Here is a 25,903-nt window from a genome sequence, read left to right as displayed (position 1 = left end):
ATTAAAGGTGTGCCACTACATCTGGCATCAATTTAGTAACTTTTTAAAACGTATGTGGCACTACACACATTTTGGGTGCAACTATAATCACAGCATCCAAGGGGCAGAGGTAGCAGGACTGGAATTCCAGGTCAGCCAGGCTAAGGGAAGGCCCTTGCTGAACAGAACACTCAGTTTCACAGCTCTGAAATCACCATCTTTGCCTCAGTCCTCTGGGTGTTGGGATGACAAATATGAAGCACAGCTAGAGCCTCTGACTCAGTATTCAACCCCCTCCTCCCCACACCATGGCAGTATGTGCTGAGGGTGTCTCAGAGGTGGCACTGGCACATGCAGGCAAGATACCCATACACACTGCTTTTTTATTGAGACGGTGTAAGTAGCCCTGTTTCAGAAATCACTTTGTAGACAAAGTTAGCCTTAAACTCACATACCTCTGCTTCCTGAGTGCTGGGTTAAAGGTGACATCATCAGGCCTGGCTTAATTTTACTGAGTGCTTTGTTTGCATGGCTGTGCACTATGTGTACAGTGCCTGTGGAGGCCACAGACTGGAGTTACAGATGGTTGTAAGCTGCTGTTGGTGCTAGGAATAGATCCCGTGTCCTCTGGAAGAGCAGCCAGCACTTTTGGCCACAGAGACATCTCTCTAGTCACCAGCTTCTTTTAAGTAAAATATTTCCAATGGTGCTGGATGCCTGTCTCCCTGCAGCCTGAGCTACATAAGATCTTGCCTCAAAACAAAATCAAATATGGAACTGAGCATCTCAAGGGATGCAGACCCTATTGTGTATGGAGCCCACAGCTGTCTGTGCTGAGAAGAAAACACTGGGGTCCAAAGAAATTAAAGAACAATACAGTTGACATTTGGTCCATTTCTTTATTGTCCTTCAGGGTTTCAGACTTCCCCATGACACAGTGGCTACCAAGTTCAGCTCATTTATTGGAACATCTATTCCAGTTTGGTGGCACTTTTAAAAAAACATGTATTGTCAAAGGTTCAGTCACAATAAATACAAGTAGCAACTGCCCCAATCCCCATACCCTGCACTAGTGTAACTTACACATTGAGGATCAGAAAACTGACCACTTTTTGGAAACAATCCAAGGTCTTCAGGCTGACATGATTCATGGCGAGGACCACCCCTCCCCTAAACAGCATTCAGGCTGAGACTCAGTGGCATGGAGGTGTTTGTTACAGCCAGCACTTACAACCCTTACTACTGCCTGGGGCAAGCTTTGGCTTCCCTGGGGTGGTGGGAAAGACGGTTATCAGGTCTGGAGGCTGTTCATAGGACCACTGTCCCAACAACCAACTCTAGGTCACACATCTGTCAAAAGGTCTGGTTCGACAAATACACATGTGTCCTGTGCTTGGCTCCTCCCTTCAAACCTGTCCCTAGTAGAGGAAATGGTGTAACCTGTGACCTTGATGACCAGAGCCACTGATGTTTGTGTTGCCTCTGGGAAATCAATGAAGTAGGAACCATCACCTCCATCTTTACCTCCCAAGTACAGACAGGAAAGTTACCATGCCAACCACATTTAATATTTTTTTAAAAGTTTTAAGCCAGGTGTGGAGGTACAAGCCATTAATCCCAGCACTCATGAAGCAGAGGCTAGTCTATCTCTAGGGGGGGGGGGTTCAAGGAAGCCAGGATTTAACCCATTCAGGATAGGGATAAAGCCAGTATTGGTGGGGGTGGCAGCTCTGTACCCTAAATACCTGGCCCTTCAGTCCCCAGTCCTTATCATTTTGAGGGCTTGCTGCATAGGCCAATGTGGTGCAGAGGAACAGGCAGCACTTTCAGGTATGGTCAGTAAGTTAAGGCACCTCACTCTAACCCTCCTGAGAGAGACCTTTACCACAGCTTGCCATCCTGGCAAGTATGAACCACAGCCAGGGAGGTCTGTCCCTTGTGAGGTGCATAAACTGGGCCTACAAGGGTTGGATGACAGATGGATGGGAGAAGTCACGAGACTTGGAAGTCTGGAGGGGTGAGGAGGTCTTCATCCAGTTCTAGATGACGTGGTCTGATCAGTGACTGCATAGGAGTGAGGACTTCTGGCTGGGAGGCCACCCCAGTGCTGCTGTTCCAAGGAGCCAGAAGACTTTTGGCCTATGTCACTGACCAGAGGCCCAGCCACTTAGGAAGGGTGGAGAACAGGAACTGACTTGCCAGGCACAAAAATACTCAAGGACTAAGAAATGCTTGCATATATTCTCATTTTTTTTTGGTGTAAAAACAACCCCCCTTTAAAAAAAGGTCAATTTCTGTTAATTGCCCCAAATCCACCCTGGGAAGTGACACACTCAAAAGCACTGAGCAACTTGGGTATCACACAACAAAAGGGTTTTCCAAAACTCTCAACTCCCACATGTCCAAATGATTTCTAAAGATGGAGGATTTCCACACAGTTGAGCATGGAGTTAAATGAGCCTTTATTAGGAGGAGGCGGGGGCGTGTCTGCAGAGGGCGGTGGTCCGCAGAACAAGGGTTTAAATTAAAGTCCCTAACTGTACTGTGTCAAGGGAAACCAGGGCTGGATGGGGAAACGACGGCGACCAATCACATGAGCAGAAGGCCGCCCCGTGCGTGCTGGACACACAGCTACTTCTGCCTTTCACCATGGAACCAATTGTTAAAAGAATGGGGGGGGGGGTAGGGGGAAAGGAAACAAAACAGAACAGAAGTAGACTGGGCCCTTTCAGACGTCCCTGTGGATTGAGAGGGAGTAAGCCCTGCTGACTCCAGACCTAAGGGCTCTGGCTGGGCCCTACCTGGATGGATGCCTCTCGGCAGGCGTGGGAATCATGAGATTGTGTCCATCAAAAGAGAAAAAGGATAGAAATTTTTAATAAAATAAACCACAAAAAGTAACCCAGCAACCAGCTCTGGCTCCAGCACAGTGGACCCAGCATCTCTCTGGAGCCTCTGGATTTCAGACAGAATATGGGCTGCAATTCGTTCTAAGGGTGGAAGCCAGGGGTTGCAGTGAGCAGCAACAGACGACTAGAGTCAGGGTGGTACCTGCCATCTCTGGTGCCACTCTGAGCATCCTCTGGGGTTAGAGCCTGCCAGAGTGCACTGTGTATAACAGTGACTCTGGGTCTATGCAGTTCACTTTTAATTCCATCATCATTATGAGGTGATTATAAAAAAACAAAAACAAAAAAACAAAACAAAACAAAAAAAAACCCAATAAAACCCAAACTTCAACCTATAGATGGCCATGAAGAGGCAGAGACTGGGGAGCTGAGATGGGAAAAGCCAAAAGAAAATGAAACCCCGGCTCAACTTTGGGAGCCCCCGGTGCCAGCCTGGCCCGGGTGTGTCACAGTGTCCAGGGTGAGCTCCCACCCATGCTGGCCAGGCAGAGCTGGCCCCAAGGTCCGAGTTTCTGCTGGTATCGGGCAAACTAAAGGCAAAAAGGAAAGAGAAGGCCCATTGGGAGGTCCCTCGTTCTGATCCTGGGCACCATGGTGGCACACTCTCCTGGCCAAAGCAAGGCAACAGCCAAGGCCTGAGCTGTCTCAGGCAACTCGCTAGGAGGGCAGTCTGCGTGTCCTAGACCAAGGGCCTTGGGAGAGAAGAGGGCCTGTCCTCGGCTGGGCCGGCTCCCACTATTTCCATGTGGCTGATTGGGGGATGGAGCGTGGAGGAATCATGTCCAGGAGGTATTCTCGCTGTCGATCCACAGCCGAGGTCTTGTGCACTGCCAAGCTTGGGCTGACGAAGGCGAGGGTCCCACCTGCAACAGAACAGTGATGGGTAGTGGCAAATCAGCCAGGCAAGGCCCTGGATGGATACAGCCTAGACTCACCTATCTCAGCACATACTCAGTGGACCCGTGAGCAGGACCATGACCCATAGAACCTCCACACTGCCATCAATCCCAGATCCCACAGAGGTGACCTAAGTATGGATCAGTGGTTGGGCTCAGTGCTAAGAGATCAGTAAACCCAAACAAGGGCATTTGCATCAGTGCAATGGAGCTTCATGGAACAGTGGGACTCTGGAAAGAAACTCTCCCTCATATCTGATAGCATACAGATGTGAGGGGAAGGCACATACGTAAGTGCTGGCCAGGCTGGCCTCACACTACTACCCTCAAAAGATTGTTCCTGCATCAGTCTTCCTAGAACCTGGGACTATGGAATGCTACCTTGCTCTACTTAAGACTGTTTGTTTTTAAAGGTATATTTTTAATCATGTGTATGTACAATGTGTGTAGGTACCATCTGAGCCAGTATTGGAGGTTGGATTCCCTGAAATTGCAGTTATAGGCTGTTGTGAGCCACCCAATGTAGGTGCTAGGAATCAAACAGGTCCTGCAGACTACCCTATGTTCTTAACCACTAAGCCTTCTCTCTAGCCCTCCCGCTGCTTGCATTTTGAGGCCCACTACAGAGGCCAGGCTGGCCTCCTATTAGATCTGCTTGCCTCTGCCTCCCAAGTGCTGGGCTGGATCCTAGGGCCTTATACCCACAAGCAAATACTTGATCACTTAGCTCTACCTTGAACTCCACTCTCTAGTTAAACAGCAATTCCTACATTGCCCTGGCTTGTCTCAAACTCTTGGGCTAAAGTGATCCTCCTGTCTCAGCTTCCCAAGTAGCAGGTACAACAGGTGAGTATCACTGTGTCTGCTCTCCTCCACAGACTACAGACGCGTGCCATCATGTCCAGCTCAGGCAAGCCCACTACTTCCTGGCTGTGTTGTAAATATGCCAGGGGTGCCCAGATCCCTGTGCACCGCTCCCACCACACTGCCTTCTGAGGCTTTCCTGGCACTCGACTCACTGCCAGCTGTTCTTCCTATAGGCTGCAAGGAAGGCTGAGCCCAACAGAGATTTCTATGTTCCAAGGGTGGTATCACTGCTCCATGACCACCCAACATAGTCCGCCCTTCTCTGGGTTCATGGTTCTGCTCTGGTCTGCACAGGGAGAAGGCAGTGGAAGAGAGATGGGCAAAGGCTGGTTGCTGGTGTCACTAACCTCTAGAGCAGGGCAGCAAAGCACCACTAATTGCTAGAAAGGGTTGAGGTGTGTAAGGTTAGGGAAGGGTGAGACAGATAAAAGTAAGTCATGAGCCAAGCCCTTCTACTGGAGGTAAAGTGTCACTTGCCTCAGGATGGGAACAAGAGGCTATGCTCTCAAGAAGGGGACAGGATGCAGGTTCTCTGTATTACCTTTGAAATGCCCTTATAAGTAAGGAGGAGCCGGGAGTGGTGGCACACGCCTTTAATCCCAGCAATCGGGAGGCAGAGGCAGGCAGATTTCTGAGTTTAAGGCCAGCCTGGTAAACAGAGTGAGTTTCAGGACAGCCAGGGCTAGCTACACAGAGAAACTCTGTCTCGAGAAAAAAAAAAAGAGTAAGGAGGAGGCTGCTGGGTTGTGTGTGTTGGACTGCACCTTACAAACAAGGAAAGATGGCCTAGTGGCAGTGGGTTCCCATAGAGGCAGAGGTGTACCTGTGCTCAGAGGCGTCTTTTTCCAGTTGGAGGCGGTGCCCTTGCCGGTGCCCACGACTCTCTCGGAATGTCTGCCAGTCCTGCTTACCAGGGCCGTAGCTGAGGCTGCATTCTGCAGTTTGGGTGACTGGCTGAAAGTGTGCAGAACACCACGAGGTGCTGTGGCTGAGCCCCGGGACAGCTGGCTGGAAGCCTACAGAAGTCAAAGAGGACCAGGCTTATGGTGGGCAGGGGTGGGCAGGTTACTTCGAGCAGCCTCTCCTTGTCTGGCTGACCTCTTCCCACCCACTTGGGTCCTTAAGAGTCCAAAGTCAAAACGGCCAAGTGAGTTACACTAGGGGACAGAGAAAGAGGGAGAGGAGGAGACAGTCAGGGGAGGCTGTGAGAGGAGGACGAGGAGAGCTGCATGAGAGCATGTAAGAGCACGAGCACATCAAGAGCTGGGGCTGCGGTCGCATGAGGCCCTGGCCGGGTTCTGACCTGTAGTGAGGACCCGTTATTCCAGACCCGGGCCTCTCCTGAGCGGAACGCCAACTTACGTCGGGGCTTTATGACCTACACAAACGGGATTGAAAGGTACGTTAGCAAGGTCCCTGACACTCACCCAAACTGGCTGAGGGCACCCTATCAGGCCTGGCCATGGCAGCAGTGCCAACACCCGCTGGTTCCAGATACTGCAGATGGGGTGGGGGTGGGGGATGTTTTTGGTGAGGTATAATGTGTGAGCAGACAGAAACCACAAAAAGGAACACACACTGGGCATGGTGGTGGACACCTTAATCCAAGCACTCGAGAGGCAGAGGCACCTGGGTCTCTGTGAGTTCTATGCCAGCCTGGTCTACATGGTGAGTTCCAGGACAGCTGGAGCTACATGGGGAGACGCTGTCTCAAAAAAGAAAAGGAAGAAAAAAAAGGTGGGTGGGTCCAGTCCACTTGGTGTAAGGACAAGCAGGCTCTGGAGAACGGGCCTCACACCCACTCCTTTCTTCCAGCTAGCCAGGGTGCTCCTGCTGACGCCCAGCAAAGTTCGCAGCAGCCAGTCATTTTACACAGAAGTACTTGCCAGTGCACTGGGGGTGAAAGCTACAAAATCTAAAGAAACTGCAAATTAGTGTTTTTGCTGCCAAATGCCAACATTATGTGCAATTTAGCCTGCAGTTAACCACCAGGTGGGTGGGTTGAAGGGGACACCTCCGGAACATCCTGTCACCTGGGGATGGCAAGGGCTCCAGCTCTCACCTGCTTCAGCGTGGGATGTGGAGCTGCAGGCTCAGCCTTGATGCTGGCGGTACCCACACCCTGCTGCAGCAGGCGCTGCTCCATCTCCTGCTCTTGCTGTAGAGCCTTCACAAAGGCGGCCTTCAGGCGACTGGTGTGTTCAACCTTGAGTGCCTTCTTTTGGTTGGATGTCATGCAGTTCTCACACATAACGGCTCCACCCTTCTCTCGCCAGCGGCATGTGAAGTCTGTCTTACACTGCACACACATGTAGGGCTCCCGGGATAACACAGCAGCTGCTGCAGTGGCAGAAATCCTGCCTGCTGCAATAGATGAATGAAGTGCCTTTGTCAAAGTAACTTCCAACAACTGTGGGCAGTGGCCTGAGTGGGTACCTCTCACGGGTACACGGAGGCCACAGTCTGAGTGTTCCTGGGCCTCTTCAAAGACATGACAAGTATCCTAACTAACACCTGTGCCGAAGATGTCAGTTACCCTGCAAGGGTCTGTGGGCAAGTGGGTATTCATTCTCTCTTCTTGGAGATATGACAGATAAGCAATTTTATCATCATATGACTGGCAGTAGAATTAGGCCTGGGCCCCAGGAGCAGCTGCAGTACTGAGTTGCTGACAGATTCTCTGGGCCTGACTGCAGGCCACAGCATGGATGGGACAGAGGGACAGATGCACTCTGAGGGATTTTACAGACAGGATTCTGGGGAGGCCCCAGAGGTAAGACACAGGAGCGGCACTAGCTGTCCACAGCCCTGTACCTGTGCACATCAACATTGAATGAGGGTATGGACCTGACTGGACCTGCCCTGGTACAGAGCAACAGGAGAGGAAGCCTGACCCCAATGACAGGGTGTCAGAGCTGACTGCTGGCATTCCACAGTCCCCCTGTTGGGAGAGAATCGAGAACCTGCATGAACTTGGTGCTCTTCACGAGTGGGTACCTCTCTCCTGCAGTTCTTTGCTCAATGTCACCCTACTACAGAATGCCAGCACCCAGGCTTCTCAGCGACACACACTTAAGTCTCTCCTGGAACCCCAAGAGATGTAGGTTACTAACATCATTCCACAGAGTGAGTTGTTTAGCAACTCTGTGCTTACAGAGTGCTGCGGAAAGTTACTGAGATATATGCAACCCTCAGAGACTGTGGGCCACCAGCACTCTAGGGTGCTACTAGGTGTGGGGCTCCGGGATTCTAAAGTCTGGAGCATACACTTAACAACCCAGCCCCAAGAAGCAAATGGGCAGAGATGTGCATGCCCCTACCAACACTTTCCTCTTTGTACTCTGCCGGGAACACACAAGCCCTTCTGTGTGCACACTCTGTCCCTCATACCCCTGTCAGAAGAGGGAGCACTAAGGACCAAGGCTCCCTGGATCCAGTCATATTCACCTCCTTTTCTGCTCTTGGTATCTGACACAGGCACTTGAGGAAGGAGGTGAGGCTGACCACCACTAACCTGCTTGCCAGTTCAACACCAAGATGCTTAGCCTGTGTGGTGCCAACTGGGTCATCCACATACTTCCCCCTCTACTGCTGCTTCAATGGGGTCCTGCAGATCCACAACATCCCCAGCAACAGTAAAAAAAACCTGGTCCAAGCTTTGGAACATTCTGCCTTCATGTAACCCACACTCATGCAGGGGTCAGTCCCCTGCAGATGATCTGCTTCACCCCTACCCACACAGCAGAACTGGAGGAAACTCTACACTGTCTCCCCAGACGCTGCAGTGCGAGGTGAGGACATCCACTCACCTTGTGTCTCCAGCAGGTTCTGCACCACCTCCTCCAGGCCGACCAGGTAGATGAACTCATTATTGGCAGCACTGGGCAAGAAGTTCATCTCTGGAGCAGGGGGCTTGGGTGGGGGGATCTCCAGCAGTGTCTTCTCCAGCTGCTTGCGCAGTGCTAGCTTGGCAGCCGCCTGTCGGCTGGCTGGAGACTCAGCAGATGCAACCACAGAAGCCACACTGGTGGGAGTGGAGTTTGCCTGAGCAGAGGCAACTGCTGTCCCCTTCATGGAGGCTGCAGTAGGCTGTGGAAGACAAGTAGGTGAGGCTGAGAGCGCCACCTAAGGCAGGCTCCATGCCAGATACACACTGGAGTCCTTACAGGATTAAAGTCTGAGTTGGGTGTGGCTGTCCACTCCTATAATCCCAACTCGAGGCGGCAGATCTGGAGTTCCAGCCTGGGCTAAATCCTAAGACACTGTCTCAAAAACAATCCAAGAAACAAAAGTTATCTAAGAGGCCTGTCCTCACATAGGTCCATGGCTACAGGGACAAAGAGACAAAGATAAAGCCAAGCCCAGGACATAGCCAGGCCACTCAGGTTCTGTGCACCCAGTCTGGATGTCCAGAAGTCAAGAGCAAGCTGCAGTGTGGTCCATACCCAGAGTGCTGCTTCTAGAAGTTCTGAGTATGCACGGGTTCCCAGGGAAATGCAGCTCTTGTTTATCCCTCACCACACAAGCTTCATATCCCCATTAGGGTAGTCTCCACCCGCCCTACCCCTGCATTCCTAAAACCAAGGCTGACCATGTCAGTGGCCTGGGCTCCTAGAGTGTTAATGATTTCCAGAAGATACTAAGAGGACTGTACACGATTTCCCTGGAAGGCCCCAAAATACTATACTCTGTGGGGCTCTGGATGCTAAGGCCTCACTCAGCAAGGTACCTAGCTTAGGTCTCCAGCATGTGACTCGCCAGGGCCCTGGCTCCATCACTAGCAAAGCACCCTGGTAGCATACTGAACATAGCAAGTGGGACACGGGTGCTATGAGGTGTTGGGACACACGCCCTTCCAAGGAGGTGGCAGAGACAGCCATTGTTTGTGCACTAGAGATGGACCCTAACACAGGCAAACACTCTTTGTCAGAGCTGTCCAGAATCCAGCCTTGTCTTATCTAAGGAGGGCTGAGGAGGACAGAACGTGACAAGCAAGGAAGAAAAGAACTCGGCTCGTCAGCAAAAGGCCTGTGGACTGGGTAATTTCATCTGTCAGACAAAACTGCCCTTTTCTTCCCATCCTGCTACCCAGGGGTGGGGACAGACCCTCCCCACCTCAGAAGGCTCTGTATAGAGGTGGAGGGACACACGGCTAAGAATAGCCAACTGTGCTGTAGGAGAATCTGTGACATGCTGTCCTCCCAGCCTGCCCAGAGGAGCTGAACAAGTCAGCAGGAGATGGGGGGAGGTGCTACAGCAGTGGCTTTTCAGAAGGCTGGCAGGCTTCAAAAGGCTCTGGTGTCCCTCTAGTGGTCTTCCCATTCTTTGCCTCAGTTTTTTTCTTCAAAGTCTGCTGCACCCTGAAGGAGTCCCCACTTTCTCAAAAGCTTCCTAAGTGCTAAAGGCTAATCTGTTTGTGATTTTCACACCTAGAACTCCACCCCAACCCCTCCAGCCTATCTACAGTACACATAATGATACTATGAGACCTACCAGGACCTGATTCCACCCCAACCTCCCACCTAGATTCTGGCCTCACCTGAGGGATGTTGACAAGCAGACTGGTGTTGGGGACATTGGCGACACGGATAAGTCCCTGCTGGATGATCCTCTGTCCCTGAATCTGCATGCTGGGCACTGAGGCACGGGGGGCCAGGAGGAGGGGTGGTGGCCCCGTAGAGGAATGCTGTCTGATGTTGTGAATCTGCTGGGAGGAGATAGGGGACAAGAAATGCCACTAAGACAAACCAACCCTGGCAGGCCACAGAAGGGGTGGGCACTTGGCCCTGCCCCAGCATACATACAGCTCACATACCTGACTCACCTGGGCCCCCCTGACAAGCGGTGGCATGACTACTTGAGAGCTGGCCTGTGGTCCCAGTTTGGCAGACACCTGCTGCCCACCTCGGACCAGTGGTGGTGGGATGATGCTGCCAGGTATTCGAGTGGAGGAGGTCTGTCAAAGACACCGATGCCCAGGTTTATGTGAGTATTCCTTTCCTCTTAGAATTCCTTCAGCCTTTACCTCTCCAGTGCTGAGAGGAGAGGTTTAAGGCAACATCTTAATTTATGTGGTAATAGGGATGGAACTGCCAGCTTTCTTTAATTTTGTTTTTTCTTTTCTTTTCTTTTTAGAGACAGGGTTTCTCTGTGTAACAGCTTCAGCTGTTCTGGAACTCAGTAGAACAGGCTGGCTTCAAACTGACAAGAGATCCATCCACCTGCCTTTGCCTCCTGTGTGCTAGGATTAAAGGTGTGAGCATATGGCTTCACCTTAGGGCTCTGTAACATGAGGCAGACATTCAACCAATGAAGCCACAGACCTAGGTTGGTTTTTGTTTTAACTAATTACAAACCCAAGATAAACTGAAATACCTATTTGTTGTATACATTACTCTAGCAGGAGCCATGGGAACTCAGAGGAAGTTATTATGAGAGTGTGACAAAGCCCCCAGAGTCTGGGCAGAGGCCTGAACGGAGCGACCCACTCTAGCCATTCTTTCAGTCTTACTGCTCAATCACCACTGACCAGTCTGCAACATTCACAGTAGCCTAGTTTGGTGGTGTAACTTGGAGCGCATGTGACACTCTGGTCCTTTAGTCTGTGGGAGCCCCATGCTTCCTTACTTGGAAGGAGAGGTGGTGCAGGGCAACAAGCAGAAGGGCGCACGAACCTGAAGTGAAGTCTTGCCAGCAGGAATGTTCTGGGTACCCCGCACGAGTGGGGGAGGGGTGGTCACAGTGCTCCCTGAGGAAGCTGTAGGCTATAAGATAGCAAGAGACATCAAAAGGAGTTGGCGTGTAAAGTTACACGCACGCACCCCCCCCCCCCCAATTACTTTCTGCTTGCTAATTACTAATGCCATACAATGCCTCGACACCCTGTGGGTTGAGCCTCTGCTCTGGGCCAGCCTCTCTAAGGGTCTGGGCACAGGTACCTTCTGCGCGGTGGCTTCCTTTTGTATTTGACTCTGCCTCAACTTCTTCAACAAGACCAGTTTTGCTTCCTCTAGCCTCAACTCCTCCTTCAGCTGCTTGATCATCCGCTCTCGTTCTTCTGGGCTGCTTTTCTAGGAGAGCAAAAGCACAAAATTGGGGAAAGCCTCAGCAGAAGCTCTGCAAGGTGGGGTGGTTGGGTTTCCAGGCTCTGCCAAGGCTCACCAAGAGCGCCTCAGTGCTGGTGTCTTTCAAGGCCACTGTGGTCAGGCCATTCACCCTTGGGCTGGATGGCTGCTCACTGTCAGAGAGCACAATCACATCAGGCGAGGGAGGTCTCTTCTCAGACTTCATGTCACTGTCAAATGGAGATAAACAGGTGCTTAGCAGGGCAGAGCACCAGGCAGGCCAGACTACCCCAGATGCCCAATCACCCCTAGGTGCCTCCTCTTGCCACCGTGGGCACCATGGGTATCATCACTGGTCATCAGGGCCATACACACCAGATGGTGTGCTCCATCTCTGAGTACTCAGGTGTAGCATGGATGCTTCAGAAAGTGCTACTCGACCCCAGAGCTCTGTTACAAGTAAACAGAGCTTCAGATCTTGGTCTGCTATCTCAGGAGCGGAGTGCTGGGTAGGATGGACGTGAGCACTCCAAAGCCAAGGTCTCACATTGGGAACTACCCAATGGGAAGCCCACCCCTCTCTTAACCCAGTCCCATATAGCCCCCAGAAGACCAAAAAGCACAATGATGTACTGTTAGCTTTTGCTCTCTACCTCACAAGGGGACCTGGGGCCATCTGTTGCATTGTCCTACCTAGGACACACAGTGGTTGCAGTGGCTACAAGTTTTCAAACTCAAAAGAACGACTCTCACTGACTTCATGCTCAGGTCTACAGAGAGTGATGGCTCTGCCCTCAACCCTGCACACTCAATTCTCAGAGGAAGTTACATCATGGAACACTCACCCCTGTGACCAACCTTCTAACACACATCCTGTGATGTAGGAAGTTCACTTTTCCCTGTGAGCAAACAGCCAGTCTCCCTAGGAGCTCAGTTGTAGCAGGGGTGGTACACACTGTCAGATGCACAGGTCCACAACACTGACCACTCTTCCCACACTGGCTAAAGACCAGTGGCTATAATATAGCCTACATCAGTTAACCCACACAGGAGCACCCTAAAATTAGACCTCCCTCTTTGTGAAGGGTATCAGAGGGCAATACACATTTGTTGCTTCTAAATCCTTAAAGCCAGCGTGCTCTATTGCTGTCACACAGGGAGGGGATGGGGGGAGCACCAAGTCCTAGAAAAAGTACTGCCCACAGAGGACAAGCTAAACTGCCCCTTGGTGTGTATCCCAGCACCCTAAGTACCAACTTGCTTGTGGAAAGCAGCTCAGAATAGGTCCACTAGGTGGCACTGTGACACAGGATAAAGTTAGGTGGAAGTCCCAGTGCAGATCTGCTTCTGTGGTTTGGGTTAGAGCAGGGTGAGGTGAGTCACTTGGTGAAGAGTCTCTGAGTCCCCAACACTGGTTACTGCCAGCTGTATTCTCAAGAAGAGTAGGCATGGGGGGCAGAGGCTGACCAGCCAGATGTTGGCCAGCTTCCTGATTCCCACATGACAGCTATACGTGCACACTGGCCACAGCCCGAATGAAGGCTTAAGCCTGGAGGTTCTTGAGAGTCAGGCTTTGGCAGCCCAGAAACCAGCCATTTAAAAGGGACCCTGGAAGGGCTGGAGCAATGGCTCTGTGATTAAGACAACATAGGTTTAAATCTCAGAACCCACATGACAGCTCACCACTCTAACTTAAATTCCAGGGATTTGGACAGCCTCACTCAGACACACAAGCAGGCAAAACAACAATGCACACAAAACAAATTATTTAAAAAAAAAATTGAGAGAGCTAGTGAGATGGCTCCACAGTTAAAAGCACTGGCTACTCTTCCAGAGGACCAGGGCAATCCTCAGCACCCACACAGCAGCTCATACGCTTCTGAATTTTCAGTTCCAGGGTATCTGACACCCTCACAGAGACGTACATACAGGCAAAGCACTGTTGTACAAAAATAAATGAACCTTTAAAAGAAACAAACAAACAAACAACAAAACGGCTTAAAAAAAGAGACCCTGGGCATCTGTCTCCCTTGGATCTCTTCAAACACTCCAAGTCTCTCTCTCCTCCAACATTCCCATGGGCCCTCACCCGAGGTCAGGTTTCAAGGTGATCAGACAGCTTCAATTCCAGGTTCACTGACTGTGCGTGCCACCAACTGTATATTGTGTAGCAGAGGAGCAGCCCAGTGCCGTGGCTGTGGTACTGGCCCAGGGGGGTGCCCAAGTGAACTGAACAGATGGGCTTAAGAGGCACCTATGACAGAGTTACAGTCTAGGACTGGCTTCCTAGGCAGACCTTTCAAAGGACACCCAACTGTGGAGTTTATTTCTTTCCTATCTTTCTGAGGTGAGTCGTCTAATAAAATTTGAGATTTCTGTGAGGGATGAGGGCACTGCTGGGGCAGAGACCATCCTGGGCTTAGGCTTCCTTGGAAGACAGCCCAGACCACTGTTGCTCTCTGACCCCATCATGGGCCCCAACTAATCAATTTCAGAGATGATGTCACTGCTATCAGTATCACTCAGCATCCCAGCAGCAGCCAGCCCGCCCGGAGTGAACTTCCTCTATGCTAATCAGGCCACCAAAAAGTCACGTGACAAAGGCATTTCCCTCTCTGGTCATGTGACCCTTTAACTGTGCCTTCCAACGTGAAAACCATGGCAACGGGCAGTTCTAACCGGTTTGTGACACACAGCCTTCATTTTGAGAAGAGAGGTAAGGGTTCAGGTGCTGTCAGAAAATGGAGGCTCCACTTTCCCCTTTCTGTGCAGCCTCCGGGCATCCAGTCGCCTGTGGTCATCTCCTACAAAAAACAGAGGAAACCACAAGCCCCTCTCCCTTCCAAACTGAAAGGCTTTCCAAAGCTCAGCTTTTAACAGAAATACCTTCAAGATTCTCTGCACTTTTCTAGACAGCTTTTAACTTAGGAACCAGAATACATGGATCAATCACAGGCACAATTTCAGAGGGAGCCTTTTATGAAACCCATAGGCATAAGAGTAAAATGAAGAGTGGCATGGAGAGCTCTGGAGCACGGCCAGGCCAGTAGGGACAACTGCATTTTTCTGGATGCTGTGTGAACCTGTCCTACCTGTCTATGTTGAAAACACACAGTGATGAAGTAGTTTCACATCACCAGTAAAAATCTCCAGAAGCAAGCCAGCTTGCTTAGCACCAAAAGCTGTCTCCTACCAGGAATGTGTGCTGTGTCCTGGAGAAGGGGCTGAGCACAGGGATAGCCCACATCAGAGGAGGTGCTCGTTTCCTATCCATGTCTCCTCAATCTGATTGGAGGAGGAAGAACACCTACATCAACTGAGGACCAAGTCCTCCCCAGGGCCAGCTTGGCTATCATGACCTATACACCTACTCTTCTGCACCCAAACCTTGCACCACAACACAGACTAGCTTGACTCACAAGTCTGTCCACCAAGCCCTGGCTAGCCATGATCTGTCTCTATCACCCTTCAATGGACCTCTGGCCTTTGGAATGGCCTGTGTGGGCATTCATTAGCCCCATGGCACATAAGCCAAAGGAGGACATCAGACCTGCAGGGCCCCTTTGTTTCCTAAGGGACTGCTTTCAGATGTCGCCTTTGTCACCTAGTACATGTCTGTGAAAACAGACAGACAGATGGGACAGGATGGACAAGCATAGCTACCCTACCCTCTTGAATAGGCCTGACTTCCTTGTCTACACAGCTTGTGTGTCTCTAACTCACAGGAGGGATTCCCCACCCTCCCTATCCTTCTCACATGGGTGTGGTACAGCCTCAGCTCCCAATAAGGGCACACAGAAGGATCATGGTGCCTCAGTGCCAGGTCCATGCTGCTCTAGAATAAGTATTCCCAACGACCCCAACCTTAAGGTCAGCTATGACTGAACTGACTTGGGTGGAAGAGGCCATGGGGCTTCTACACAAAGCTAGAGGCCCGTCCCCATAGTGACGCTCCTATAGGCATTAGCCTGTTCCTGTGGAGAGGAGATGCACCCACAAAGCTGTGGGTTAGTGACTTAGGCTGTTGAAAGTGCTCCACAAAGTGAGGGACTCCACAGAGTCATGCTGCCTCCTGCCTCCTGAGGGGCACTCTCTCTTACCCACGTTGCTCAGAGTTGTGAAGGCTCAGATGTGTCAGCACCAAGCAGAGTAGGAGCTCTACCTCCCCAAGGCTGTGGGACAGCTTTGCTGGCCCTAAAGGACCTGTTTCACCTTGACAAGATGGGGCTGTCTGTGCAAAGCTAACTCTTGAGATTGGCATGCCTGCTACCAGGCCACAGTGGCTGCCTCTCCAGAGCAGGCAAACCAGCGTCCTGGAGGGCATAGACAGAAGTGTTGGACAATACCAGACTCCCCTGACTCACAGACCCGGGAGCCTGAGGCATGGGGCAGGGTTAGAACTCCAGGAGCGTTGCATCTCCAGCCTTGATGATCTGGATTAGAGGGGAGATTCCTGAGCCCTAATACAGTCTAGGGGAGATGCCTGTTCAGCCTTCCAGGCTGGCAAAGGGTGTGAAGAATGGGGTCTACCTCTGCCCTGTCCATTCAGGTCCACATGTGGGTAGCTGTTAAACACCAAACCATGAAAGGGTTTCCCACTGTTGAACCCATGGGCCAGGTACCAGCAACTTAAACGTTTCCCGAGCACAGGCACCAGGAGGAGTCTAACTGCTCTGGACCACATGGTTGTAGGGATAAGCTCTCTTTCTTGAGGGGACAGAGATAGGTTTGACCATTGTCGGCCACTGCATGTGACTGATGGAGCCAGCATTGCCAGGACAGCTGACATGGGAGTAGCTAAGCTGCAGAATCACTATACAATGAAGCATTAACCCAGCACTGCTTCAAACTATTACACTAGGCATATGCCTCCTTCCTTAGACTGTCCCAACAGACAGGATGCTTACTGGAACAAAGCAGGGAGCAAGGAGGCAGGCAGGAGAGGCTTGTACCAGTGTACCAAACCCACACTTGACAGCTCCCCACACAGGGCAGTAGAGGCAGCGTTCTATCTATAGGTAGGGCTGGCTGAGCCTAGATGACCAGAACAGCAGGATAAAGAAGCTATCCCTGGAGGGTTCATGGGAGACCAGAGGGCACCTCTACTTCAGGCACCACCTGTAGTGCCTCTAACTCAAAGTTAAGAGCACATCTGTCCCATTCATTGTACCACTGCCCACCCTAACCCAGACCTACTTCTACAAAGTCCTATTAGAGAGCCCCCATTTTTGAAGCTGAATTTCTCTGTATAGCCCTGGATGTCCTGGAACTTGCTATTAGACCAGGCTAGTCTTGAACTCAAAAGATCTATCTGCCTCTACCTCCCAAGTGCTGGGATTAAAGGTGTGCACCACCATGCCCAGCACCTACTAGGGAGCTTTAATAGTGGGCACTAGTTTCCATCGGACTGATCTGGCAGCCCCAGGTGACATTTTTCAATGACCTTTCATACCATCTGGGCACAAGAGCAAACTCACATGGACACCCACCCCCATAAGAGCCTGCTGCCCTCTGATGTTTTCTCCTTTAGAGACACTTGTGATAGGAGCAGCAGTTCTGGCTGGCCTGTCTTGGGATAAGTAGACACAAACAGGTGCTGTAGAGCCTATCTGCTCCTTGTCAGCAGGCCTTGCTCAGCACCTATCATATGCCTCCCAGCTAGAACCTGAAGGCCTCTGGCTGGAAAGCTGGGATGCAGAACACGCTCTGCCTTTCTACCACAGAGGTAAGCAGCTGGGGTGGGATTTCTGAAAGTGATGTCATCACATTCCCAGATAGTTCACATCTGACGGATGCTCTGGAGCTCCAGCATAGTGAGACACAGGAGCATGTGGCCTGTGGGACTGTACCACAGAACAGCAAAGCTAAGTGGTACCCAGCCTGCATTGCTACCTCCTTCTAGATAAGGACAGAGAAGAGCAGCTGGTGTGTGTGTGTGTGTGTGTGTGTGTGTGCGCGCGCGCGCGCGCGCATGTGCATGCCTCAGCCAATGTGTGCTCATGCCAATGGGCCTGTCACCTACCCAAGAAAAGCGGGTGCCTTAGGAAAGCTAAGTCCTGTGTAGACAGGAACTTGTTCCACAGCAGGTTATCCCACAGGAGCTCACCAACTAATACAACACTGCAGTGACATTTGGTTGGGGGAGGTCCACAGCACAAGAGTGTGAGAACCAGGACACTGGCTGTAGCACTAACCCAGCTTCCTCCTGCCATGAATAGGCCAACTCCCCTCAGAGAAATACCATGCAGTCAGTGTTCCAGGTAAGTAGACGCTGGACCTACTTCAAATGTATGCAATCATACTTCCCAGAGACAAGACCAGCTTGCTCAACAGAAGAAAATTGGTCTGCATGCCGAGAAAAGCTAAAAGGAGCCAGTAAAGGCACCAGTGCAGCTGCCTAGTGTGCCCTTCAGATCTCTGAGCTTCAAGATGTACCCGGCTACAGGTCAGGCAGCACATGTCTCAGTGTATGGAGAGCAGGGGCTAAAGTCATGATGCTCAGTGGTTCTTTCTGTGGTACAAAAGACAATTCACCACTGGAGTCCTGAAATGTGTTTTCCAATATTCTGTGACTAAGGGGGACAGATAGGTGAAGCAGTCCTATGGTATGACACGTGCACTTTCCTAGAAAGGGGGGGGGGGAAGACTTTATATACTTCCTTCAAAGTGATCAACACAAAGACCATATAATATCACAAAAATCCCTGCTGATGATTGTGACCTGAAATTAAGTAGACTCTTTCTGATGAGTGAAGTCCAGCAATGTAGATTAAGTGGAGTAGGAAGCCTCATGTACACTAATGTGGGGCATTTGGTGTCCCTCTGGGTCTGCAGAAATGAGTGTTGTAACATTCCAATGGCACCACCAACACACATATGAGTTCACAGGCATTCGGGAAGAACAGGTTCAACTCCCAGAAGGAGAATTCTAAGAAATTAGAATGGACAGCTTGTCCTTGGGGAGGTGGTCAGACCCTACACATTAGCACAGGCAGTGCAGGGGCTTCTTTCTAAAGGGTATGATTGGACAGAGGAGAACAACCAACATGCCAGCCTGACAAGAGACAAGTCTGGTGTTAGCTGCATCCGGTCTGTGGACAGTTCGGGCTCCCACCTGCCCTGCCACAGCCACAGATGACCCACCCTGGTGGGGGGACAGCAACAGAACACCCCCTCAGCAGACCTCAAAACTATCCTGAGGAGTGGAAGATGTGCTGCAGAGTAAATACCACAAGGGGTCCTGGAGCCTTACAAGGACATTTGGGGAAACCTAAAGCAGTGAGAGCAGTCCAAGCTGGTTAGTCCTGTGAAGTTCCAGCGATCTCTTCACGCTGAGGACTTTGCAAATACGAAACTAACGTAAGCTCTGGGGCCAAAGACACAGATCTACAAGTACTTAGAGTGTTTGCAGAATACTCGGTTCAGTTCCCAACACTGACATGGCGGCTCAGAACAGCCAACTCCAGAGTTCCACCGATCCAGTGCTGCTTTCTCACCTCCAGCACCAGGCACACACATGGTGCACTTATATACATGCCAAAAAAAAAAAAAAATCATACACATAAAATAATTAAAAAAAAAAAAAAAGCTAACTTACTTTAAAAAATGTTTCTTTGAGGTCAGGTGTAGTGGCTCATACCTGCAATCACCAGAGAAAGGTTGCAGCAGGAGGATTACAATGAATCTGAGTACATACAACCTGGACCACAGAAAGTTGCTCAGTGTGCAGGAGCACAGTCCACACACCTATGGGGCCGGCTCACGGGAGGTGCAGCTGTAAAGGAGCGCCTGGGATGGACACAGACACACAGCCATCCACACAGCCACTATTCTCCTTCGGCAATGGCACTGGCTTCTCGTACTCGCTTCCATTCTAACAGCCACCATCAAGTACAGAAGTGAAGAGTGGCCCAGCAGTCAAGTGTTCCAGGAGGATAACTAAGCAGAGGTGGTCCATGCCTCAGGATTTCTGCTTTACAATAGAAAGTCAGGAAGCACAGCCATAGTCCATGGACAGAACCCACATTGTTGGATGGATTCAAAGTGAAATGACTTATAGAGGACTGAATCATGTGTTCTTAGCATCAGAAACACAGCAGAAGCCATCAGTAGGAAATCTGGCCACCCATGCCAACCAGTTTGCCATTCCTTCTAGTGTGCAAAGGAAGACACTTTCCAGGGTCACTCAGCCAAGCCCTGCAGATAACTTGGGCTCCCTGGAGATGAGACTGTCATTGCTAAAGGATGAGGGAGGCTCAGAGTTGCTCAGCAAAGAACATTTGCACAGAAAAAGGCTAGTCCCATGCACTGTCAGCTCTTGACAAGTCATGGACCACTGGCAACATCGACATCAGCTCCCTCAAGTTGGAAAGAAAGAGATAGTGTAGACGGGGATGTGGCTCTCATATTTCCTTAGTAGACAGGAACTTGCTAGGCAAGTATACCACTGAACTAAACCCCAGCCTTGCAACTTTCAACTTTATATGGGTATATTGAGCCCATCAGCCAGCTAAGGAGCATAAAAATACCATGTATGTATGCATGCTGCTACTTCAGAGTCCTATTACAGTTACCTTTAATAAAGTAAATAATTATTTTCAAATTTCCTACCACGCTAGATACCCACAGTCATATTCCACAAATCCAAAGTTGCCTAGAGCCATCGGATCCCTGGAGCTGTCTACCATGGGTGCTCTGAAAGAGCTCTTACCTGTCAAGGTCATCTCTCCAGCTTCAAAAAAAAGTTTCTCTTCCCTGGGGACTGGGTCACTGGGTGGATTCCCAAGACTTGTCTTCCCAAAACATTATGACCTTTGGCAACTTTTCCCCTGTCTGTCAAAACTGTGTTTCCAAATACAAGCCACTGCCAGACAATGTGGCATACACTTTTAAACCCATTACTCAGGAGGCAGAAGAAGGAAGATCTCCAGGAGTTCAAGGCCAGCCATGGCTACATAGTGAGACTTTAAATTAAAAAAAAAAAAAAGGTTGAGCAATATGCTGGTGTAGTGGCATGGGCTTGCCATCCCAGCACTCTATAGGTAGAAGCAGATCATAAGTTCAAGGCTCCTCAGCTAAATTGTGAGGGTAGACTGAGCTACTGCAAACCTTGTCTCTAAAATACAAAGTAAGTACTTGCTTTGGGAGCACTTATACTAAACCAGAACACTAAGAGATTAATTATCGTAGTTTCTATCCAAACCTACCAAGTGTTCCAAATGTAGAACTAGGCACACACACACAAAAATCATCCCATTGTTTGGGATCTAAGAATATGAACATACAATTACTGAGAGGTCTTCTGTCTCTCCAGCCATCAGAAACCACCTTCACTGTCTCTAACTTTTGAGGGAGTACAGGACCTTCTATGTCACCATGGTACCTGCCTGAATCTTAGCCACAGGAAACTCAGACATCTCTCTTGGCTTTGTGCCCTTTCTCCCTCGGGCATCTAGGGGCACATCCCCTTCCCAGTCTCTCATTTTCAGAAATCACACACTCCCAAGGTCTTGTCCCTTCAGCACTGTGAAAATTCTTAATCTATGATGAGACAGAGACAACAGGGCTCTGAGGAGAGGCATGAAGCATCTGACACAGCACAGAACTGAGACATCATACCAGGGCTGTCAGCTCTTCTTCAGCCCATCACCACAGACTGACTCACTATTAGGTTCTTGGACTTATCTTCTTGACAGTATCAGTACAAAGTACAACCCAGACTCTCTTCCCACGAAGCCTGCCATTCTTTTCCTAGAGAGCCCTCTTCATGGGCTACAACAGTCTACCTTCTGGTGTGACTCCTGCTGGAGCACCTGGGGTGACCAAACATTCTAAAAGTCTTAGTATTCACTCTTACCTACCTGCTCTACATACCCAAGTCCCTTCTTCACTCTGTTCCTCCACAGGACAGGAGGCAGGATTCCTTCCAGATCACAGGGCCAGAAAACAGTACCAATTAAAAAGCAACAGATGGGGCCACCTGTACACCTTTGGTTCCAGGTGATCCAACACCCTCTGCTGGCCTCCCTGGGCACTAGGCACATTTGTGGTGTACATATATACACGCAAGTAAATGCCTATGAATATAAAATAAAAGTCTTAAAAGTGAGTTAGCAGTGAGCTCCCTGTGTCCCTGCATATTTTAGTTACCTGCCACTGTGGCTGACAAAGCAGCAGCTCCAAGAAGGTGAGCCTAGCAACATATGACCCAATTTGAGCAGGAATGGCAAATGCATTAGAAACAGTTAGATGCATAACCACTCACATATTACCCACAACATCTGGGAGACTGAGGTGGAAGAACTGCCAGTCTGAGGTCAGCCTGGGCCACTGTCCTAACAGAGGAAAGTGAGGGCTTCATGACCAACACTCACAGCAGCTCGGAAAGCTTACTGTGGAGTAGGCACTGCCTGGGAATTCTGGGGTCCCCCCACTACTCAAAGCTGATGTAATAAGAGAAAAGGCCCAGATTGGGCTGGGTCACTTAGAGGATACTGAAATGCAGTATCATAGCGTCCCAGACAACCCAGTATACAGGCAGATCCTCTCATCTTAGTGACCTACGGAGAAAGATGTAATAAAGGCAACAGACAAGCAACCCATATTGAAAAGAGGTAGAAAAGTGAGTCAGAGATAGAAAGGCCCACGAGTTAAGAGATGGCAACTGGGGCAAGAGAGCACCAGAACTAGTATTAAGGGCATATATGTAGAGTTCCCAGAGTAGAATAATAGCTAAGAGACAAGGCAGCCTAGGGATTTCTCTCTGAGCTTTAGGCACTGCCTGTTCTTCAAGCCACACAGTAGCCCAAGGACAGGCTTTCTGATAGGGACTGTAAGAGATGTGAAGTGAAGGGTCACATATGCACATGCTGAGACTGTCTTGAGACATTACCCTAACAGCTGGGACACGGGTGTTGATCAAGACAAATTCCAGCAGAATGCTAGGGGGCCTAGTTTGCATGCTGGGGAAGATAATATCCAACCTGTCCCCATGGTTGGCTTGTGTATGGTTACCCCAAAGTGGTGGGCAGTCAACTTTTCTCTCACAGACTTAGCCTTGTGCTTCCATTAGAGGGGAAAGGTGACAGAGGAGGACCTGACCCAGATGTAGGCCAGGGACCTAGTGACAGAGTCATAACAAATAAACTGCCAAATACACTAAAAACAATTTGGACATTTTAAGGAGAAAGCCCTTTGCTTCTTTCACATAACTGAATCTGCACAGACCTCAGGAGCCTGCCATTAACTGCTGGGCATGGAGCAAGGGCAAGGCTGGTCACTGTCCAGATGATCACATGATAGGCACAGCAGTATTCAGCCCAAATCAGAGCTGTACAGAAGAATGGGCCCACAGAACTCAACACCACAAACCATGGTGAGCAAAGAAAACCAGGAGGGTAGAGAGTGTATGGAGCGCTGTGGAAGGCTCTTTGGAAGAAGGTTCTGGGTGATACTTTTTTTTAACCTTGCTGCTTCAAGTATATGTGCCTTTCAGAACTCATTACAGAGTAGAACTAGAGGAGGATCTGCCTATATAATCCATGTGTCATGTGCCCACAGAGATGACTATGGGACTCATTTCTCCTACCCCCAGCCATCAGAAGCTATGCAGCTTTCTCTACCCACACTCCCACCATGGTGTGTGGCTTTACCATAGGTCCAAAGGCATTGGGTCCCAGAACACAACCACATCCCTAGAGCATAAGTAAGTCTTTTCTTTGTGTACACATGTGTGTGGAGACCTAGAGTTGACTTAGGGCATTTTCCTTGATAAATTCTCCACCTGATGCACTAAGACAGGATGTCTTGCCGAGCCCCATATCCGCCAACTCAGGCTAGTCTAGTCAGCCAGCTTACCCTGCTGATCCCATCTCTGCTTCCTAAGAGCCAAGGTTCCAGGCAGGCACTATGTCCTGCCCAGCTTTTATGTAGGATCTGAGGAAATCAAACTCTGGCCCTCAAGCTTACACAGCAAGCGACTTATTCCCCCACGGAACCATTCCCCAGCTACCTAAACTTTTGCTTTCCCTTATATATACATGTGTGTGTGGGGTGGGGTGGGGTGGGGGGCTGGGGGGGCGTATCTCACTGTACTGTCCAGGTACACTCTCTGTAGACCAGGCTGGTCTCTGAGATCCATCTGCCCTTGCTTCCTGAGTGCTGGGATTAGAACATGTACCATGCTGGGCACTTTCCTCATTGTGCCTTGTAGATCGCTGACTGGCATGGCCTCTCTTTATGGGGTGGTTATTCCAGATTTGCCTTTACACCTTGTCCTAAGCAGCCACTGGTGAAGGGCATTTCAGTGAGAACCTGACCTGCTGGCTTTGGCACCATGAATACATTTTGAGGCCTGTCCCATCTCTGCAAAGGAAGCAAGGCCACCCACACAGCCCTCCCTCTGCACTGTCACAGCTACTTGGCTTTTGTGGAAGACAGGAGCATTGGTAGTTATGTTATGTGTACATACTATATATGTGCCATTTCAGTCCTTTTTCAGTGGTCCTGTCATGGAGGATATGGACACCAGCGCTGGTAAAATCAACCTCAAATTCCCAAAAGTCGAGACCCCATGTTAGGTGAAGGGAGGGTAGCCACAGCCTGTACATGGCAACTGACACAACTGAAGAGGGAGGAGAAGACACAAACTCCTGAAGGGCAGGTGCCAGCACCAACCTGGGACAGGTTGGAAAGAGACACTGGACTCCCAAGTTGGACTTGGAGGCCACAGACCTACAGCCTCCTCTCAGGGTGAGGGCATGAAGACAAGTCTCGCTGGAGAGCAGTGTCATTCCCTTCAAGTAAGCCACACTGTCAGCACTTCCTTCCACCTCAAGAACAACACAGTATATCAGACTCATCCTGCAGTAGTCCAAGATGATGCCACAGAAAAGTTTCAAGTAAGTCCTGCATGGTGGCACATCTCTCATCCCAGCACTGAGGAGGAGAGGAGGTTAAAGAGGAGTGCAAGGCCAGCTGGAGCTCAGCAGAGATCCAGACTAGGAGTGGGGCATAAGGTACCAAGCAGCTTCTTCTGTTTGTACCAGCTCAGCCTTGACCAGAGGTCCAGGCTGGGGTGGGACAGCACTGTCCACAATCTCAAGGCTAAGGGACCTTGCAGAACAAGACACACAGCCTGGGGTAACCTCTATGGATTGCTTCTAGTAATGCATCATCATATAGATGTCATATATCTGGTATGGTAGCCATACTGTAGCCCGTCCCTCCTCCCCATTTCTTTTGCAGTATAGGTGGAATACTATCCCATTTGCTTCCTAAATCATCTACATGGAGGAGACATTAATAGTACTATCCAGTGTGGACATACACACACTCAGGAGAAGGAAGGAGGAGGATAAGGAGTTTGTCTAACTACATGGCACTCTGCTTCAACAATAAAAGAAGCATGAAGTCCCCTTGCACTGTTCTCTACCACCTGGCCTCACGGAACCTCACATAGCTTCCTTTTCACATCTTAATGACATTTTTTAATTAGTATTTGTTTTGTGTGTACAGGGGTACACATGTGTCACAGCCTGCACACAGAAGTGAGAGAACAACATGTGAGACTGAAGATGGTTTCTCTCTCCTTCTATCACATAGGTTATCAGACCTAGTGGCAAGCCCCACTCTTCACTGAGCCATTCTGTGGGCCTCATCTCTAATCCTTCCCCTCCTTCTGTTCTCACTGCTGGAGATGGGATGCAGGGCCTCATGCATACCTTTTTATTGGCCATATCCTGTAAATTAATTATGTGTGGTCAGCCACTAGGGTCTGCGATGGTCCATTCAGAATGGCCAGCTGTGGTTCATCTGTGTCTTAGAATGTTCTCTACTTCCTTCCTGTGAATGAAGTATTAACCTGCTTTAAAGACACCTGGGTTCATCTCCTCTGGGCTGGCATGCATCATTGCTAGGGCTATGGATACCCAAGTTCCCCTGTGTGGGGGAAGTAATTCCATTTCTCATGGCTTCATGTCTAGATTTGGAGGAAAATGTCTACTTATGCTACTTTACGCTCTGACCAGGGGCATGGGAGGCTCTGGTTTCTACACATCCTTGCCCAACACTTACCATTGTCAGCTGTCTTTACTACAGAGAACCCAGAAATGTTCAATGAATACTTGAGCTATATTGTGCTATGCTTATGCAGATTACCAACCAGGCCAAGTGGATCAACAGTGGCTAT

The 25,903-nt window shown here is 50.0% G+C and overlaps 1 protein-coding gene across 19 annotated transcripts in view; it reads right to left on the bottom strand.

Moving 5' to 3' along the window:
• Positions 1-2,424: 2,424 nt before the first annotated feature.
• The window catches only part of Gatad2a (GATA zinc finger domain containing 2A), an 86,764-nt gene continuing 63,285 nt past the window's right edge, over positions 2,425-25,903 (bottom strand). For 8 of the 19 annotated variants that reach the window (XM_085843893.1, XM_021169792.3, XM_085843891.1 and 5 more), the window contains 10 exons: positions 11,813-11,945; positions 11,590-11,721; positions 11,326-11,415; positions 10,467-10,607; positions 10,191-10,358; positions 8,461-8,740; positions 6,714-7,015; positions 5,955-6,029; positions 5,475-5,667; positions 2,425-3,751 (listed from right to left, as the gene is read on the bottom strand). In XM_085843893.1, coding sequence (XP_085700019.1) covers positions 3,624-3,751; positions 5,475-5,667; positions 5,955-6,029; positions 6,714-7,015; positions 8,461-8,740; positions 10,191-10,358; positions 10,467-10,607; positions 11,326-11,415; positions 11,590-11,721; positions 11,813-11,945 — 1,642 coding nt within the window. In that variant the 3' untranslated portion in view covers positions 2,425-3,623. The remainder of the gene's footprint in view (positions 3,752-5,474; positions 5,668-5,954; positions 6,030-6,713; positions 7,016-8,460; positions 8,741-10,190; positions 10,359-10,466; positions 10,608-11,325; positions 11,416-11,589; positions 11,722-11,812; positions 11,946-25,903) is intronic. The other 11 variants (XM_029480454.2, XM_021169801.2, XM_085843895.1 and 8 more) reach the window with 10 other exon arrangements.

Source organism: Mus caroli, unplaced genomic scaffold (genome assembly GCF_978045245.1).
Source record: "Mus caroli unplaced genomic scaffold, Mus_caroli_1 scaffold_10, whole genome shotgun sequence".
NCBI classification, from domain to species: domain Eukaryota; kingdom Metazoa; phylum Chordata; class Mammalia; order Rodentia; family Muridae; genus Mus; species Mus caroli.
This window is presented reverse-complemented; position numbering and strand designations above follow the sequence as displayed.